General features: G+C 44.5%; 1 protein-coding gene across 3 annotated transcripts; it reads right to left on the minus strand.

Moving 5' to 3' along the window:
- Window positions 1–15,186, minus strand: LOC311104837 (E3 ubiquitin-protein ligase XIAP-like). 3 transcript variants are annotated; one of them, XM_084146767.1, is made up of 8 exons: window positions 15,062–15,186; window positions 12,843–13,148; window positions 12,184–12,751; window positions 11,869–11,968; window positions 11,700–11,778; window positions 11,536–11,575; window positions 6,611–6,793; window positions 1–2,905 (listed from the first exon to the last, which is right to left on the minus strand). In XM_084146767.1, exons 2-8 carry the CDS (start codon window positions 13,080–13,082, stop codon window positions 2,712–2,714), a joined length of 1,404 nt encoding a protein of 467 aa, XP_084002893.1. In that variant the 5' UTR covers window positions 13,083–13,148; window positions 15,062–15,186; the 3' UTR covers window positions 1–2,711. The 3 variants fall into 3 exon arrangements, with proteins under 3 accessions (XP_084002893.1, XP_084002894.1, XP_084002895.1); XM_084146768.1 differs by having other exon boundaries at window positions 12,918–13,148; window positions 15,062–15,180; XM_084146769.1 differs by having other exon boundaries at window positions 2,842–2,905; window positions 6,592–6,793.
- Window positions 15,187–16,275: the final 1,089 nt, after the last annotated feature.

Consider the following 16,275-nt stretch of genomic DNA (forward strand, 5'->3'; position numbering starts at 1 on the left):
AAACATTATTTATTTTCCAATCTTGGTCAAACCAGAGTTGCACTGAAGTGCAAAGGAAATATTCTTTTCAGCACATGATTTAAAAAGGGGTACAATATTTGGATGTGATCTCCAGAACTAAATCAAATAATTAAGTGGATGTCAGTTATATCTAAATAATGGAAATTGATCCAAGTCTACAATTCATCTATTTATTCACACAGAGCACACATAATGATTCATAAAAGTCTACAACGCTGAAAGCATACTAGTTGGCCTAAGGAACATACAGTAAGTTTGGGAACCCTCTGGACTTCTATTTCAGAAACCCGTAATTTGCAAACTAACTAGAAACACATGACTTGCAAGCCAATAAGGAAAGCCCAGTCAACAACTTCATAATATTAAGAGAAATATGAAGAAAACGTGGAAATGGCATGATAGTCTGAATAAAGAAAATATGCACACAAGTAAATGAGATCATTTCAAAAGGCACTGTTGATAACTGCAATGGTAGATCATGGAACTGTACAGTCGTGGTCAAAAGTTGAGAATGACACAAATACTAATTTTCACAAAGTCTGCTGCCTCAGTTTTGATGATGGCAATTTGCATATACTCCAGAATGTCATGAAGAGCGATCAGATGAATTGCAAAGTCCCTCTTTGCCATGAAAATGAACTTAATCACCAAAAAACATTTCCACTGCATTTCAGCCCTGCCACAAAAGGATCAGCTGCCATCATGTCAGTGATTCTCTCGTTAACACAGGTGAGAGTGTTGACGAGGACAAGGCTGGAGATCACTCTTTCATGCCGATTGAGTTAGAATTACAGACTGGAAGCTTTAAAATGAGGGTGGTGCTTGACATCATTGTTCTTCCTCTGTTAACCATGGTTAACTGCAAGGAAACACGTGCCGTCATCATTGCTTTGCACAAAAAGGGCTTCACAGGCAAGGATATTGCTGCTAGTAAGATTGCACCTAAATCAACCATTTTTCGGATCATCAAGAACTTCAAGGAGAGAGGTTCAATTGTTGTGAAGAAGGCATCAGGGCGCCGAAGAAAGTCCAGCAAGCGCCAGGACATCTCCTAAAGTTGATTCAGCTGTGGGATCGGGGCACCACCAGTGCAGAGCTTGCTCAGGAATGGCAGCAGGCAGGTGTGACTGCATCTGCACGCACAGTGAGGCGAAGACTTTTGGAGGATGGCCTGGTGTCAAGAAGGGCAGCAAAGAAGCCATTTCTCTCCAGGAAAAACTTCAGGGACAGACTGATATTCTGCAAAAGGTACAGGGATTGGACTGCTGAGGACTGGGGTAAAGTCATTTTCTCTGATGAATCCCCTTTCCGATTGTTTGGGGCATCCAGAAAACACCTTGTCCGGAGAAGACAAGGTGAGCGCTACCATCAGTCCTGTGTCATGCCAACAGTAAAGCATCCTGAGACCATTCATGTGTGGGGTTGCTTCTCAGCCAAGGGAGTGGGCTCACTCACGATTTTGCCTAAGAACACAGCCATGAATAAAGAATGGTACCAATACATCCTCCAAGAGCAACTTCTCCCAACCATCCAAGAACAGTTTGGTGACGACCAATGCCTTTTCCAGCATGATGGAGCACCTTGCCATAAGGCAAAAGTGATAACTAAGTGGCTTGGGGAACAAAACATTGACATTTTGGGTCCATGGCCAGGAAACTCCCCAGACCTTAATCCCATTGAGAACTTGTGGTCGATCCTCAAGAGGCGGGTGGACAAACAAAAACCCACAAATTCAAGCATTGATTATGCAAGAATGGGCTGCCATTAGTCAGGATGTGGCCCAGAAGTTCATTGACAGCATGCCAGGGCGGATTGCAGAGGTCTTGAAAAAGAAGGGTCAACACTGCAAATATTGACTCTCTGCATAAACTTAATGTAATTGTCAATAAAAAAGCCTTTGACACTTATGGAATGCTTGTAATTATACTTCAGTATACATAGTAACATCTGACAAAAATATCTCATAACACTGAAGCAGCGAACTTTGTGAAGACCAATAGTTGTGTCATTCCCAAAACTTTTGACCACGACTGTACAGCGGAAGTATGAATGAAAAGGTATGCACTCACTACTGTAAGTCGCTCTGGATAAGAGCGTCTACTAAATGACTAAAATGTAAAAATAATATAAGTATCAGAACTGTGGGTAGATGGAGTTCAGCCATTGACAAAAAGTATCTAACCCTTTACCTTATTTTCCTAACCTGCTGCGTAAAGTCAATTCTGTCCGTAGCTGTACTCCATCTAGTCTCAACCTTGGTTTCCCATCTTGGTATGAAGATTCAACAGAGGCCCATTTCCTCTTGGGTATTGTAGTGTGCACCTCACTGATACATCGCATAACAAGGAAGTGTGTCATTATCTTTACAACAATCATTGGAAAATAAAATCCCCACAATTTCCATGATTCTCTTATCCATATTTACAGTGTTCCTCCTCAAATATATCTCTCTATGTACATTTTGTAGTAGGAAAGCATGCGTTTATAAAATAATTGAGAAGGTAAAGCAGCATTGCCATTTAAAAAAAATAGTTATCCTCCTGTGCCCACAATCATTAAGCATCTCAAAGTAGGATTGCTAATCTAGGATCACTTTTGCCTTTTAAATCATAATGAGTATGAGATGGGACCTGATCCTAGGTCAGCACTCAGACGCTTTATGAATACAATCCCTGACACCAGGTTGCATGTTAGGAGATGTATGTCTTTATCTTCTGGGCGATGGCGCCACAGCAGATGGGACACTTGTCGAGGGCCTCGGAACACTCCTTGCAGACGACCAGATGCCCACAGGGGATGAAGACGATGCAGATGTCTCTGTCCATACACACTTTGCACTGCTTCTCCCTCTGCAGCTTCCGTAGCTTCTCAAGGGGATCCTCATCTGAAATAGGGGAGAAACATCGGTAGGTAACCGAGCACAATAAAGTAGTTAGAATACTGACCAACACAGTTTGATTCTGTTACTTCTATAGCCAAGCCTCATGTAGGCCTACAGGGTGAATAGCATTGTGATGCTATTGTGATTGATTGGAATATGCAGATGGATAAACTAGGTCAAATTGCAAAACACTGTGGCTCTATTGAGGATGTTATTTGACTTATCATATACACCTCATTACCAGTTTTGATAGAACAGTGCCCAGACAAGCTAAATTACTTATATGCTCGCTTCGAGGCAAGTAACACTGAAACATGCATGAGAGCATCAGCTGTTCCGGACGACTGTGTGATCACGCTCTCCGTAGCCGATGTGAGTAAGACCTTTAAACAGGTCAACATTCACAAGGCCGCATGGCCAGACGGATTACCAGGATGTGTACTCAAGCATGCGCTGACCAACTGGCAAGTTTCTTCACCTGACATTTTCAACCTCTCCCTGTCTGAGTCTGTAATACCAACATGTTTCAAGCAGACCACCATAGTCCCTGTGCCCAAGAACATTAAGGTAACATGCCTAAATGACTACCGACCCGTAGCACTCACGTCTGTAGCCATGAAGTGCTTTGAAAGGCTGGTCATGGCTCACATCAACACCATTATCCCAGAAACCCTAGACCCACTCCAATTTGCATACCGCCCCAACAGATCCACAGATGATGCAATCTCTATTGCACTCCACACTGCCCTTTCACACCTGGACAAAAGGAACACCTATGTGAGAATGCTATTCATTGACTACAGCTCAGTGTTTAACACCATAGTGCCCTCTAAGCTCATTACTTACCACCTGGGACTAAACACCTCCCTCTGCAACTGGATCCTGGACTTCCTGACGGGCCACCCCCAGGTGGTAAGGGTAGGTAACAACACATCCGCCATGCTGATCCTCAACATGGGTGCCCCTCAGGGGTGCGTGCTCAGTCCCCTCCTGTACTCATGACTGCATGGCCAGGCACGACTCCAACACCATCATTAAGTTTGCAGATGACACAACAGTGGTAGGCCTGATCACCGACAACGACGAGACAGCCTATTGGGAGGAGGTCAGAGACCTGGCCGTGTGGTGCCAGGACAACAACCTCTCCCTCAACGTGATCTACATGAAAAAGAAGAGGACCGATCATGCCCCCATTCTCATCGACGGGGCTGTGGTGGAGCAGGTTGAGAGCTTCAAGTTCCTTGGTGTCCACATCACCAACAAACTAACATGGTCCAAGCACACCAAGACAGTCGTGAAGAGGGCACGGCAAAACCTAAGGAGACTAAAAAGATTTGGCATGGGTCCTCAGATCCTCAAAAGGTTCTACAGCTGCACCATCGAGAGCATCCTGACTGGTTGCATCACTGCCTGGTATGGCAACTGTTCGGCCTCTGACCGCAAGGCACTACAGAGGGTACTGCGTACGGCCCAGTACATCACTGGGGCCAAGCTTCCTGCCATCCAGGACTTCTATACCTGGCGGTGTCAAACGAAGGCCCTAAAAATTGTCAAAGACTCCAGCCACCCTAGTCATAGACTGTTCTCTCTGCTACCGCATGGCAAGCGGTACCGGAGCACCAAGTCTAGGTCCAAGAGGCTTCTAAACAGCTTCTACCCCAAGCCATAAGACTCCTGAACATCTAATCAAAATGCTACCCAGACTGTTCGCATAAGACTCCTGAACATCTAATCAAAATGCTACCCAGACTATTTGCATAAGACTCCTGAACATCTAATCATGGTTACCTAGACTATTTACATGACTCCTGAACAGCTAATCATGGCTACCCAGACTATTTACATAAGACTCCTGAACATCTACTCATGGCTACCCAGACTATTTACATAAGACTCCTATTTACTGCTGCTCTTTAATTATTTGTTACTTTTATTTCGTATTGTTTTATATTGTATTTTTTAGTGATTTATTTTTTGGTATTCTTTCTTAAAACTGCATTGTTGGTTAAGGGCTTGTAAGTAAGCATTTCACTGTTGTATTCGGCGCATGTGACAAATACAATTTGATTTGATAAATGATACTAGCAAGCATTGCTAATTTTTTCCCCTTATGGAGACACATACAGTGAGGGAAAAAAGTATTTGATCCCCTGCTGATTCTGTACGTTTGCCCACTGACAAAGACATGATCAGTCTATAATTTTAATGGTAGGTTTATTTGAACAATGAGAGACCGAATAACAAAAAAATCCAGAAAAACGCATGTCAAAAATGTTATAAATTGATTTGCATTTTAATGAGGGAAATAAGTATTTGACCCCTCTGCAAAACATGACTTAGTACTTGGTGGCAAAACCCTTGTTGGCAATGACAGAGGTCAGACGTTTCTTGTAGTTGGCCACCAGGTTTGCACACATCTCAGGAGGGATTTTGTTCCACTCCTCTTTGCAGATCTTCTCCAAGTCATTAAGGTTTCAAGGCTGACGTTTGGCAACTCGAACCTTCAGCTCCCTCCACAGATTTTCTATGGGATTAAGGTCTGGAGACTGGCTACGCCACTCCAGGACCTTAATGTGCTTCTTCTTGAGCCACTCCTTTGTTGCCTTGGCCGTGTGTTTTGGGTCATTGTCATGCTGGAATAACCATCCACGACCCATTTTCAATGCCCTGGCTGAGGGAAGGAGGTTCTCACCCAAGATTTGACGGTACATGGCCCCGTCCATCGTCCCTTTGATGCGGTGAAGTTGTCCTGTCCACTTAGCAGAAAAACACCCCCAAAGCATAATGTTTCCACCTCCATGTTTGACGGTGGGGATGGTGTTCTTGGGTTCATAGGCAGCATTCCTCCTCCTCCAAACACGGCGAGTTGAGTTGATGCCAAAGAGCTCCATTTTGGTCTCATCTGACCACAACACTTTCACCCAGTTCTCCTCTGAATCATTCAGATGTTCATTGGCAAACTTCAGACGGTCCTGTATATGTGCTTTCTTGAGCAGGGGGACCTTGCGGGCGCTGCAGGATTTCAGTCCTTCACGGCGTAGTGTGTTACCAATTGTTTTCTTGGTGACTATGGTCCCAGCTGCCTTGAGATCATTGACAAGATCCTCCCGTGTAGTTCTGGGCTGTTTCCTCACCGTTCTCATGATCATTGCAACTCCACAAGGTGAGATCTTGCATGGAGCCCCAGGCCGAGGGAGATTGACAGTCTTTTGTGTTTCTTCCATTTGCGAATAATCGCACCAACTGTTGTCACCTTCTCACCAAGCTGCTTGGCGATGGTCTTGTAGCCCATTCCAGCCTTGTGTAGGTCTACAATCTTGTCCCTGACATCCTTGGAGAGCTCTTTGGTCTTGGCCATGGTGGAGAGTTTGGAATCTGATTGATTGATTGCTTCTGTGGACAGGTGTCTTTTATACAGGTAACAAACTGAGATTAGGAGCACTCCCTTTAAGAGTGTGCTCCTAATCTCAGCTCATTACCTGTATAAAAGACACCTGGGAGCCAGACATCTTTCTGATTGAGAGGGGGTCAAATACTTATTTCCCTAATTAAAATGCAAATCAATTTATAATTTATTTTTTTGTTGTTATTCTGTCTCTCACTGTTCAAATAAACCTACCATTAAAATTATAGACTGATCATTTCTTTGTCAGTGGGCAAACGTACAAAATCAGCAGGGGATCAAATACCTTTTTCCCCTCACTGTACCATTGTTCTCGAATGTCTCTGCATCACTGTCAGGGCCTCTGTTAAAGCAGTCCTGCAGCAGGGTCTCCAAGGTGGAGTGGCCTGTCCCAGCCCTGCGTATCCTCGCCAGTATAGTCCTCTCTACCAGGGCAGGCTCCAGGCCCATCTCTACCGCCCTCTGGGCCATGGCTGACCGCAGCACCCCTGCACAGAGAGAGGGAGGAGATTGAGCCTGTCCTAGTCTGTGTTGGAAATAGCACCCTACGCTATATACATGTACAGTTGAAGTTGGAAGTTTACAGTCGTGGTCAAATGTATTGGTCTTCACAAAGTTCGCTGCTTCAGTGTTATGAGATATTTTTTGTTATGAGATATTTTTGTCAGATGTTACTATGGTATACTGAAGTATAATTACAAGAATTCCATAAGTGTCAAAGGCTTTTATTGACAATTACATTAAGTTTATGCAAAGAGTCAATATTTGCAGTGTTGACCCTTCTTTTTCAAGCCCTCTGCAATCCGCCCTGGCATGCTGTCAATTAACTTCTGGGCCACATCCTGACTAATGGCAGCCCATTCTTGCATAATCAATGCTTGGAGTTTGTGGGTTTTTGTTTGTCCACCCGCCTCTTGAGGATCAACCACAAGTTCTCAATGGGATTAAGGTCTGGAGAGTTTCCTAGCCATGGACCCAAAATGTCGATGTTTTGTTCCCCGAGCCGCTTAGTTATCACTTTTGCCTTATGGCAAGGTGCTCCATCATGCTGGAAAAGGCATTGGTCGTCACCAAACTGTTCTTGGATGGTTGGGAGAAGTTGCTCTCGGAGGATGTGTTGGTACCATTCTTTATTCATGGCTGTGTTCTTAGGCAAAATTGTGAGTGAGCCCACTCCCTTGGCTGAGAAGCAACCCCACACATGAATGGTCTCAGGATGCTTTACTGTTGGCATGACACAGGACTGATGGTAGCGCTCACCTTGTCTTCTCTGGACAAGGTGTTTTCCGGATGCCCCAAACAATCGGAAAGGGGATTCATCAGAGAAAATGACTTTACCCCAGTCCTCAGCAGTCCAATCCCTGTATCCTTTTGAAGAATATCAGTCTGTCCCTGAAGTTTTTCCTGGAGAGAAGTGGCTTCTTTGCTGCCCTTCTTGACACCAGGCCATCCTCCAAAAGTCGTCGCCTTACTGTGCGTGCAGATGCACTCACACTTGCCTGCTGCCATTCCTGAGCAAGCTCTGCACTGGTGGTGCCCCGATCCCGCAGCTGAATCAACTTTAGGAGACGGTCCTGGCGCTTGCTGGACTTTCTTGGGAGCCTTGACACCTTCTTTACAACAATTGAACCTCTCTCCTTGAAGTTCTTGATGATCCGAAAAATGGTTGATTTAGCAGCAATATCCTTGCCTGTGAAGCCCTTTTTGTGCAAAGCAATGATGACGGCACGTGTTTCCTTGCAGTTAACCATGGTTAACAGAGGAAGAACAATGATTTCAAGCACCACCCTCCTTTTAAAGCTTCCAGTCTGTTATTCTAACTCAATCAGCATGACAGAGTGATCTCCAGCCTTGTCCTCATCAACACTCTCACCTGTGTTAACGAGAGAATCACTGACATGATGGCAGCTGATCCTTTTGTGGCAGGGCTGAAATGCAGTGGAAATGTTTTTTGGGGATTAAGTTCATTTTCATGGCAAAGAGGGACTTTGCAATTCATCTGATCACTCTTCATGACATTCTGGAGTATATGCAAATTGCCATCATCAAAACTGAGGCAGCAGACTTTGTGAAAATTAATAATTGTGTCATTCTCAAAACTTTTGACCACGACTTTTGACCAAACTTTTGATTCACCTTAGTCAAATACATTTAAACTCAGTTTTTCACAATTCCTGACATTTAATCCTTGTAAAAAATCCCTGTCATAGGTCAGTTAGGATCACCACTTTATTTTCAAAATGTGAAATGTCAGAATAATTGTAGTGGGTCAGAAGTTTTCATACACTCAATTAGTATTTGGTAGCATTGCCTTTAAATTGTTCAAGCTTCCCACAATAAGTTGGGTGAATTTTGGCCCATTCCTCCTGACAGAGCTGGTGTAACTGAGTTAGGTTTGTAGGCCTCCTTGCTCGCACATGCTTTTTCAGTTCTGCCCACACATTTTCTATAGGATTGAGGTCAGGGCTTTGTGATGGCCACTCCAATACGTTGACTTTGTTGTCCTTAAGCCATTTTGCCACAACTTTGGAAGTATGCTTGGGGTCATTGTCCATTTGGAAGACCCATTTGCGACCAAGCTTTAACTTCCTGACTGATGTCTTGAGATGTTGCTTCAATATATCCACATAATTTTCCTTCCTCATGATGCCATCTATTTTGTGAAGTGCACCAGTCACTCCTGCAGCAAAGCACCCCCACAGCATGATGCTGCCACCCCGTGCTTCACGGTTGGGATGGTGTTCTTCGGCTTGCAAGCATCCCCCTTTTTCCTCCAAACATAACGATGGTCATTATGGCCAAACCGTTCTATTTTTGTTTCATCAGACCAGAGGACATTTCTCCAAAAATTACTATCTTAGTCCCCATGTGCAGTTGCAAACCTTAGTCTAGCTTTTTTATGCCGGTTTTGGAGCAGTGGCTTCTTCCTTGCTGAGCGGCCTTTCAGGTTATGTCGATATTGGACTCGTTTTACTGTGGATATAGATACTTTTGTACCCGTTTCCTCCAGCATCTTCACACAGTCCTTTGCTGTTGTTCTGGGATTGATTTGCACTTTTCGCACCAAAGTACGTTCATCTCTAGGAGACAGAACGTGTCTCCTTCCTGAGCGGTATGACGGCTGCGTGGTCCCATGGTGTTTATACTTGCGTACTATTGTTTGTACAGATGAACGTGGTACCTTCAGGCATTTGGAAATTGCTCCCAAGGATGAACCAGACTTGTGGAGGTCTACACATTTTTTTCCTGAGGTCTTGGCTGATTTCTTTGGATTTTCCAAGCTGTTCAAAAAGGCACAGTCAACTTAGTGTATGTAAACTTCTGACCCACTGGAATTGTGATACAGTGAATTATAAGTGAAATAATCTGTCTGTAAACAATTGTTGGAAAAATGACTTGTGTCATGCACAAAGTAGATGTCCTAACCGACTTGCCAAAACTATAGTTTGTTAACAAGAAATTTGTCGAGTGGTTGAAAAACAAGTTTTAATGACTCCAACCTAAGTGTATGTAAACTTCCGACTTCAACTGTATGTATGCATACATACCTTTCTAAACCTTTTTCCACATTGTTATGTTACAGCCTTATTCTAAAATTGATTAAATAAAAAAAGATCCACATCAATCTACACACAATAACCCATAATGACAAAGCATAAACAGGTTTAGAAAGTTTAGCAAATTTAGTACAAATAAAAAACAGAAATACCTTATTTACATTAATATTCAAACCCTTTGCTATGAGACTCATTATTGAGCTCAGGTGCATCCTGGTTCCCTTGATCATCCTTGAGATGTTTCTACAACTTGATTGTCCACCTGTGGTAAATTCAATTGATTGGACATGATTTGGAAAGGCACACACACCTGTCTATATATGGTTTTGGAAGAGGTTTGGAACCATCAACACTCTTCCTAGAGCTGGCCGCCTGGCCAAACTGAGCAATCGGGGGAGAATGGCCTTGGTCAGGGCGGTGACCAAGAACCCGATGGTCCCTCTGACAGAGCTCCTATCTCTGTGGAGATAGGAGAACCTTCAAGAAGGACAACCATCTCTGCAGCACTCCACCAATCAGGCCTTTATGGTAGAATTGCCAGATGGAAGCCACTCCTCAGTAAAAGGCACATGACAGCCTGCTTGGAGTTTGCCAAAAGGCACCTAAAGGGCTCTCAGACCATGAGAAACAAGATTCTCTGGTCTGATGAAACCAAGATTGAACTCTTTGGCCTGAATGCCAAGCTTCACATCTGGAGGCAACCTGGCAGCATCCCTACAGTGAAGCATGGTGGTGGCAGCATCATGCTATAGGGATGTTTTTCAGCAGAAGCGACTGGGAGACTAGTCAGGATCGAGGGGAAATATGAACAGAGAAAAGTACAGAGATCCTTGATGAAAACCTGCTCCAGAGTGCTCATGACCTCAGACTAGGGTGAAGATTCACCTTCCAACAGAACAACAACCCTAATCACACAGCCAAGACAATGCAGGAGTGGCTTTGGGACAAGTCTCTGAATGTCCTTGAGTGGCCCAGCCAGAGCCCGGACTTCAACCCGATCTAACATCTCTGGAGAGACCTGAAAATAGCTGTGCAGCAACGCTCCATATCCAACCTGACAGAGCTTGAGAGGATCTGCAGAGAAGAATGGGAGAAACTCCCCAAATACAGGTGTGCCAAGCATGTAGCATCATACCCAAGAAGACTCGAGGCTGTAATCGCTGCCAAAGGTGCTTCAACAAAGTACTGAGTAAAGGGTCTGGATACTTATGTAAATGGTATCCGTTTTTTTATTTGTAATACATTAGCAAACATTTCTAAACCTTTTTCCACATTGTTATGTTACAGCCTTATTCTAAAAATGGATTAAATTGTTTTTTTCTCAATCTACACACAATACCCCATATGACAAATCAAAAACAGGTTTAGAAATTCTTGCAAATGTATTAAAATGAATGGTTTCAGTTTTTTTAATACATTTGCAAAAATGTCTAAACACGTTTTCGCTTTGTGATTATGGGGTATTGTGTGTATATTGCGGAGAAAAATGTTTTATTTAATCAATTTTAGAATAAAGCTTTAACGTAACAAAATGTGGAAAAGTCAAGGGGTCTGAATACTTTCCGAATGCGCTGTGTATGTATGCATACATACACAGCTTTTGACTCGTTAAACTCAAATAAATAAAGTGAAAGTGGTACAACTTCACAAATGTTTGTCACAATTGTTTTTACCTGTCTCATGACTTGAACATCCATTTAGGTGACTTGAAGCCTGGAAAAATCAATAGAAGGAAGGACTTTGATATGGTAGGAGTCATGCGAGGATGGGGGCAGTTCAATATGTTTGACCACAGGTTTAGGGGTTAGAGGTCAGGGTTAGGAGGATGGAGACTTACAGAATTGTTCCAGCCAGGACCTTGTAGCTGAACGCTGCTGACAAACTCCTGTCCTTTCTCTGCCAGCAGAAAACTGCACCTGGATTAAAACATGACACGCAACATTAGTGGCAGGGAGAAGCATGCATATGGTTTACTTTCTACTGTGTGTGTGTGTGTGTGTTTTTACCCAGGATAGTGTTTGGCGTGCTCCTCCCAGGGATCCTCGTTCTGCTGCCAGCCCTTCAGACCTCCACCACAGCAGAAACACACCACACGGTCTGTAGCTCCTGCACCAACACAGAAACACACACACACACACACTTGGGTTAAGATCAACCCAGACACACACACTGGTTAGGATACGTCTCCGGTCCCTTCCATCATGTCCCCACCTCCCGGGCCCTTTTACCATTGAGTAGCAGGTAATAACTATGAATTGTATTTGTTTTTAATTACTTTTCTCACAGCCAAAGCTCTAGTCTACCCCACTCCCAGGTCTCACCTGTGTTGTAGAAGCCTGCTCTGGCCAGCCTCTCGTGGTCAATAGGGTGCTGGATTCCTGCAAAGCTGCCTAGCCTCTCCTCAAAGCTCTGCATGGGGCCCTGAGAACCTGGGCATGACTTGGTCTCCCCTACCTCTCCCTCTCTCCCCCCCTGAGAGGGGAGGTTCCCCACATCATGCCCCAGGATGAAGAAGCAGTAGGGGAAGTGTTTGGAGTGCTCCCCCCACGGCGTGTCCCCGGGCGCCCAGCCGCCCAGCATCCCTCCACAGCAGAAGCACTGCACCCGGTCGCTCTCCCCCAGATAGAAGAGCCCTGCCTGGGCCAGCTCTCTAGGCCGGACCGGGGATGTGGAGGGCCACGGGCCGAAGGTGTTGAACCGGGAGTCTTCGCTGGCCATGTGCGGGGCCATGGGGTAGGTGGTATCATCCACCACCTCTCCCGTCCTCAGGCGGAACTCCATGTCCTCAGCGTCTTCGTTGTAGGGGGGTTCGTTGGTCAGCATGGCACCTTGAAGAGAGTTAACCCTGGAACGATGGGTGCAGCTCAGGAACTTACAAGTGGGGGAGACCTGAAACATTGCAACAGTAGTAGGATCATTTGGTAGATACATGAGAATGTTTTTAAAAACAGGAATGTTTTGCACACGTCATCATCCACACCTCTGCGTGCCTCTCCACGGGTGTGTCCCCTCCACACCAGTTCTCTACAGTCTTGTGGCAGCTGAAGCAGCGCACCTTGTCGGCCTGTCCTGTGAAGTAGAACCCAGCGCGGGCCAACCTCTCCGCTGACACCTGCTGGGCCAGGGGGGAACCCCGGAACGAGTCCAGCCGCATGTCCATCATGGACCAGTCTACTGCGTGGTCCGACTCCAGATCACCGTCTCTCCTGGGGCCTGACATGACGACGCTGGGCTGGGCTGGCCTGGGCTGGGTTGGGCTGCCTGAGATGGATGGGCTGAGGGGGAACTGAAAAAAAAAAAGGCGCTAGTGAGGAAGCGATCAGAAATATGGACATTAGTTTGACATTAGAGAGCATTGTATTGCCTAAAGTGGCACTAGATGGCAATATGCACATTGCTATGGATATTGGGAAGCTGTGCCTTTAAAACAGGAAGGCGTGTGTGATCACATGGAGAGGTTGGCTGCTACATGTGAGGGGTGGGGAGGCTGGAACAGGCTCTACGATATGCTCTCACTACCGAGCCGCCCTGCTCACCACAGAAATACACAACGACACACACAGCCAAATGTAATCAACATTTATTATTTTAAGTGAGCACTAGGCTCAGTTTTCCATTTTTTCTCATGATCTGCTCTTCAAAACAAAGCTAAGCATTTTGTAGGAAAGGAGTTACATAACGCCTACTTTGTGATTTGAATCGATCATCCCTCTGAGTAGTGTGTTGCAACAATACCCAGCCTTATCAATGTTCGGCAACTGTAGGCTAGGTGTTACGATCAATACCCAACCTTATCAATGTTCGGCAACTGTAGGCTAGGTGTTACGATCAATACCCAGCCTTATCAATGTTCGGCCACTGTAGGCTAGGTGTTACAATACTAACACACCACACAGGGCGGATCAGGAACAGTTGTCAGTTAGAACAATGAGCTATTTCACCTCAGCCTGTATTCACCAATAACATATTATCCAATCCCATCACTGTTTCTGCTGTCAACATTGATGCAATCAATTACATACAGTGCATCGTTGCCATGCCTTGTGTTAGGCTAGATAAGTTGGCTATAGCAGCAACAGACAGGCCCCCAGGCTGTTGAATTACCATTTTATAGAATAGAAGTAGGCTACTATGTCTATGCTACCAAACAACCGATATTGGTCATGCTGGTTGTAATCTTTTGTATACCAGACATTCCCATTGCAGCAAGCAAGGCTAGCTTCAGAATGAAAAATGCAGTTAGACTAGAAGTTGTCATGGTTTCACAGGCGGCACTCTCACACTAATATGAAACGGGAACTTGGCATATTGCTGTGAAAACAGACATGTAGATGAGTAAATCGATGTGATGATGATGATGATGTCCAAGGCAAGTTTGCTGTATCCACTCCCCCCATGCTCTCTCTGAAAGCTCCAAAAAGCATCATGTGGATGCCATCATCATAAACAGGGCCCTGAGTATAACATTCTTGACTATGAACTGGCTATCTGTTGATGATTGTATAACTACAGTGCAGCCCTTTTCTGTGTGGCTGAGGTCCATCTGTTACTGACCAGAGCTGAACTGAACCTTAATCCCAATGCACAGGAAGGATATATATATATGGATGGATGTGGCACCACTTGGTCGAATGACAGCAATAGGCTGATCATACATGTGTTCAAAGTGTATGTCAAGGGGTCTGGAGGACCTTTTCGGCACAGTAGCGCCGTGTCGTTGGTTCAAACTCCACTCTGACTCACTGTTCCCACTCAATCGCAACAGTCAGATGGACACATGGCGGGTGGGGTCTTTTGACCGGCCACGTACATTCTGGAAAGTTCACATGCTCTTGTTTGTGTCTATAGCAAGACAAAAGCCCCAAACATAAACATAGGTTGACGCGAATCGCAATGTGTTGCAGATTGACCTGTTCGAGAGTTGGCACAGTTGAGTACTCTGCTGAGCATGGATGCGCGATGTCAGGGATTACATTCTTCCAATGTTAATTATGATATAGTTAAATAAAACAACGTTAAGTGTAATAACGAAAACTAACAGGGCAAACATTTTTTTTTAAATTAAGAGAGAACCAGAAATCTGCACTTTGATCAGTCGATATTGAGCTGGTTCGCCATTGACAGTAATGTAGTACAACAGACGAGCTGTCAACCATATGATTTCAAAATGCATCGCAAAGACATACCCAATACACATACCTTGGAAAAGCTTGGATGTCAACTAGTGCCTTTGAGGTCTTGGATGCTGCCTGTATCCTTTCCAAATAAAATGGATCAGCAGTATTTTTGACCAGACTATTTGACGCTGGTTTCCGGAAGTAAATGCAGCGTTCGTGTTGTTCTGCGCACAACTAGTGGCGCAGCCCACCTGACACCATAGAGGAAATGTATAGTTTATGACGTAGAGGGGGAGGGGGTGTGGGGGGGTTCTTGTGTACTTTTGCTGCGTTCACGTTCAGAAGTGATAGTCAGAACTAAGAAACTCGGAAATTTCCGACAAAGCTAACTGGTTGAACGTAGCATATGTATAACTACAATCAGTTAGACACAGGCGTCAAACTTATTCCATGGAGGGTCGAGTGTCTGCGGGTTTTCGTCCTTCCTTGTACTTGATTGATGAATTAAGGTCACTAATTAGTAAGGATCTCCTTATACCTGGTTGTCTAGGGCTTAATTGAACAGAAAAAACAAAAACATGCAGACACTAGGCCCTCCATGGAATACGTTTGACACCCCTTAGTTAGCAAGTCGGACATTTCCGAGTTTCCTAGTTCCGGATAGTACGTGAACGCGGCATTTACATTACATTGCAGTCGAAATTACAAATGAGAAATGTGGAAAGCTAGTAGTGTCTAGACAATTTACAATTTTGCTGACGTTTGTAAATGGTGTTAGAGGAAGTTGACTCAGCTTGTGGAAGCATCTGGATGCATTTCTATAGGAGAACCCTACAACAGAGGAAGTCTGTTATATGGAGTCCTGGGATTGGTCTGTGGGGGAAAACACCCATATCAGGTTACATAGGATATAGATACTATGGTTTGGGACAAAGGAGGGGAGAACAACATATTAAGAGATTGGGCCGTTGTTCTCCAGATGTCTGCAGAAGTCTGTAAATTGGCGCTGAGATCTTCAATGTAATAAATAATTACAATCGAGGACAGTGTCAGCGGATTCATTGTCATCACAGCATCTCAGCATTGTTCTCAACACTACATATACAACAACAAAAATGGATTTGGGGGTACTTTGGGTTCAACAGTTGCGCAATGATAGCAAACATGATGACAGATTATGACAGTAAAAGCATAAAAATGAAATGGTCTCACGCAAATATAAAGAAAACAACAAAAGCTGAGAGAAAAATGTACATCTTGGCATGTATCAGTAACACACGTGGGATTTCGGAAACC

The sequence above is a fragment of the Coregonus lavaretus genome, assembly GCF_964263955.1.
Source record: "Coregonus lavaretus genome assembly, chromosome: 29".
Classification (NCBI taxonomy): domain Eukaryota; kingdom Metazoa; phylum Chordata; class Actinopteri; order Salmoniformes; family Salmonidae; genus Coregonus; species Coregonus lavaretus.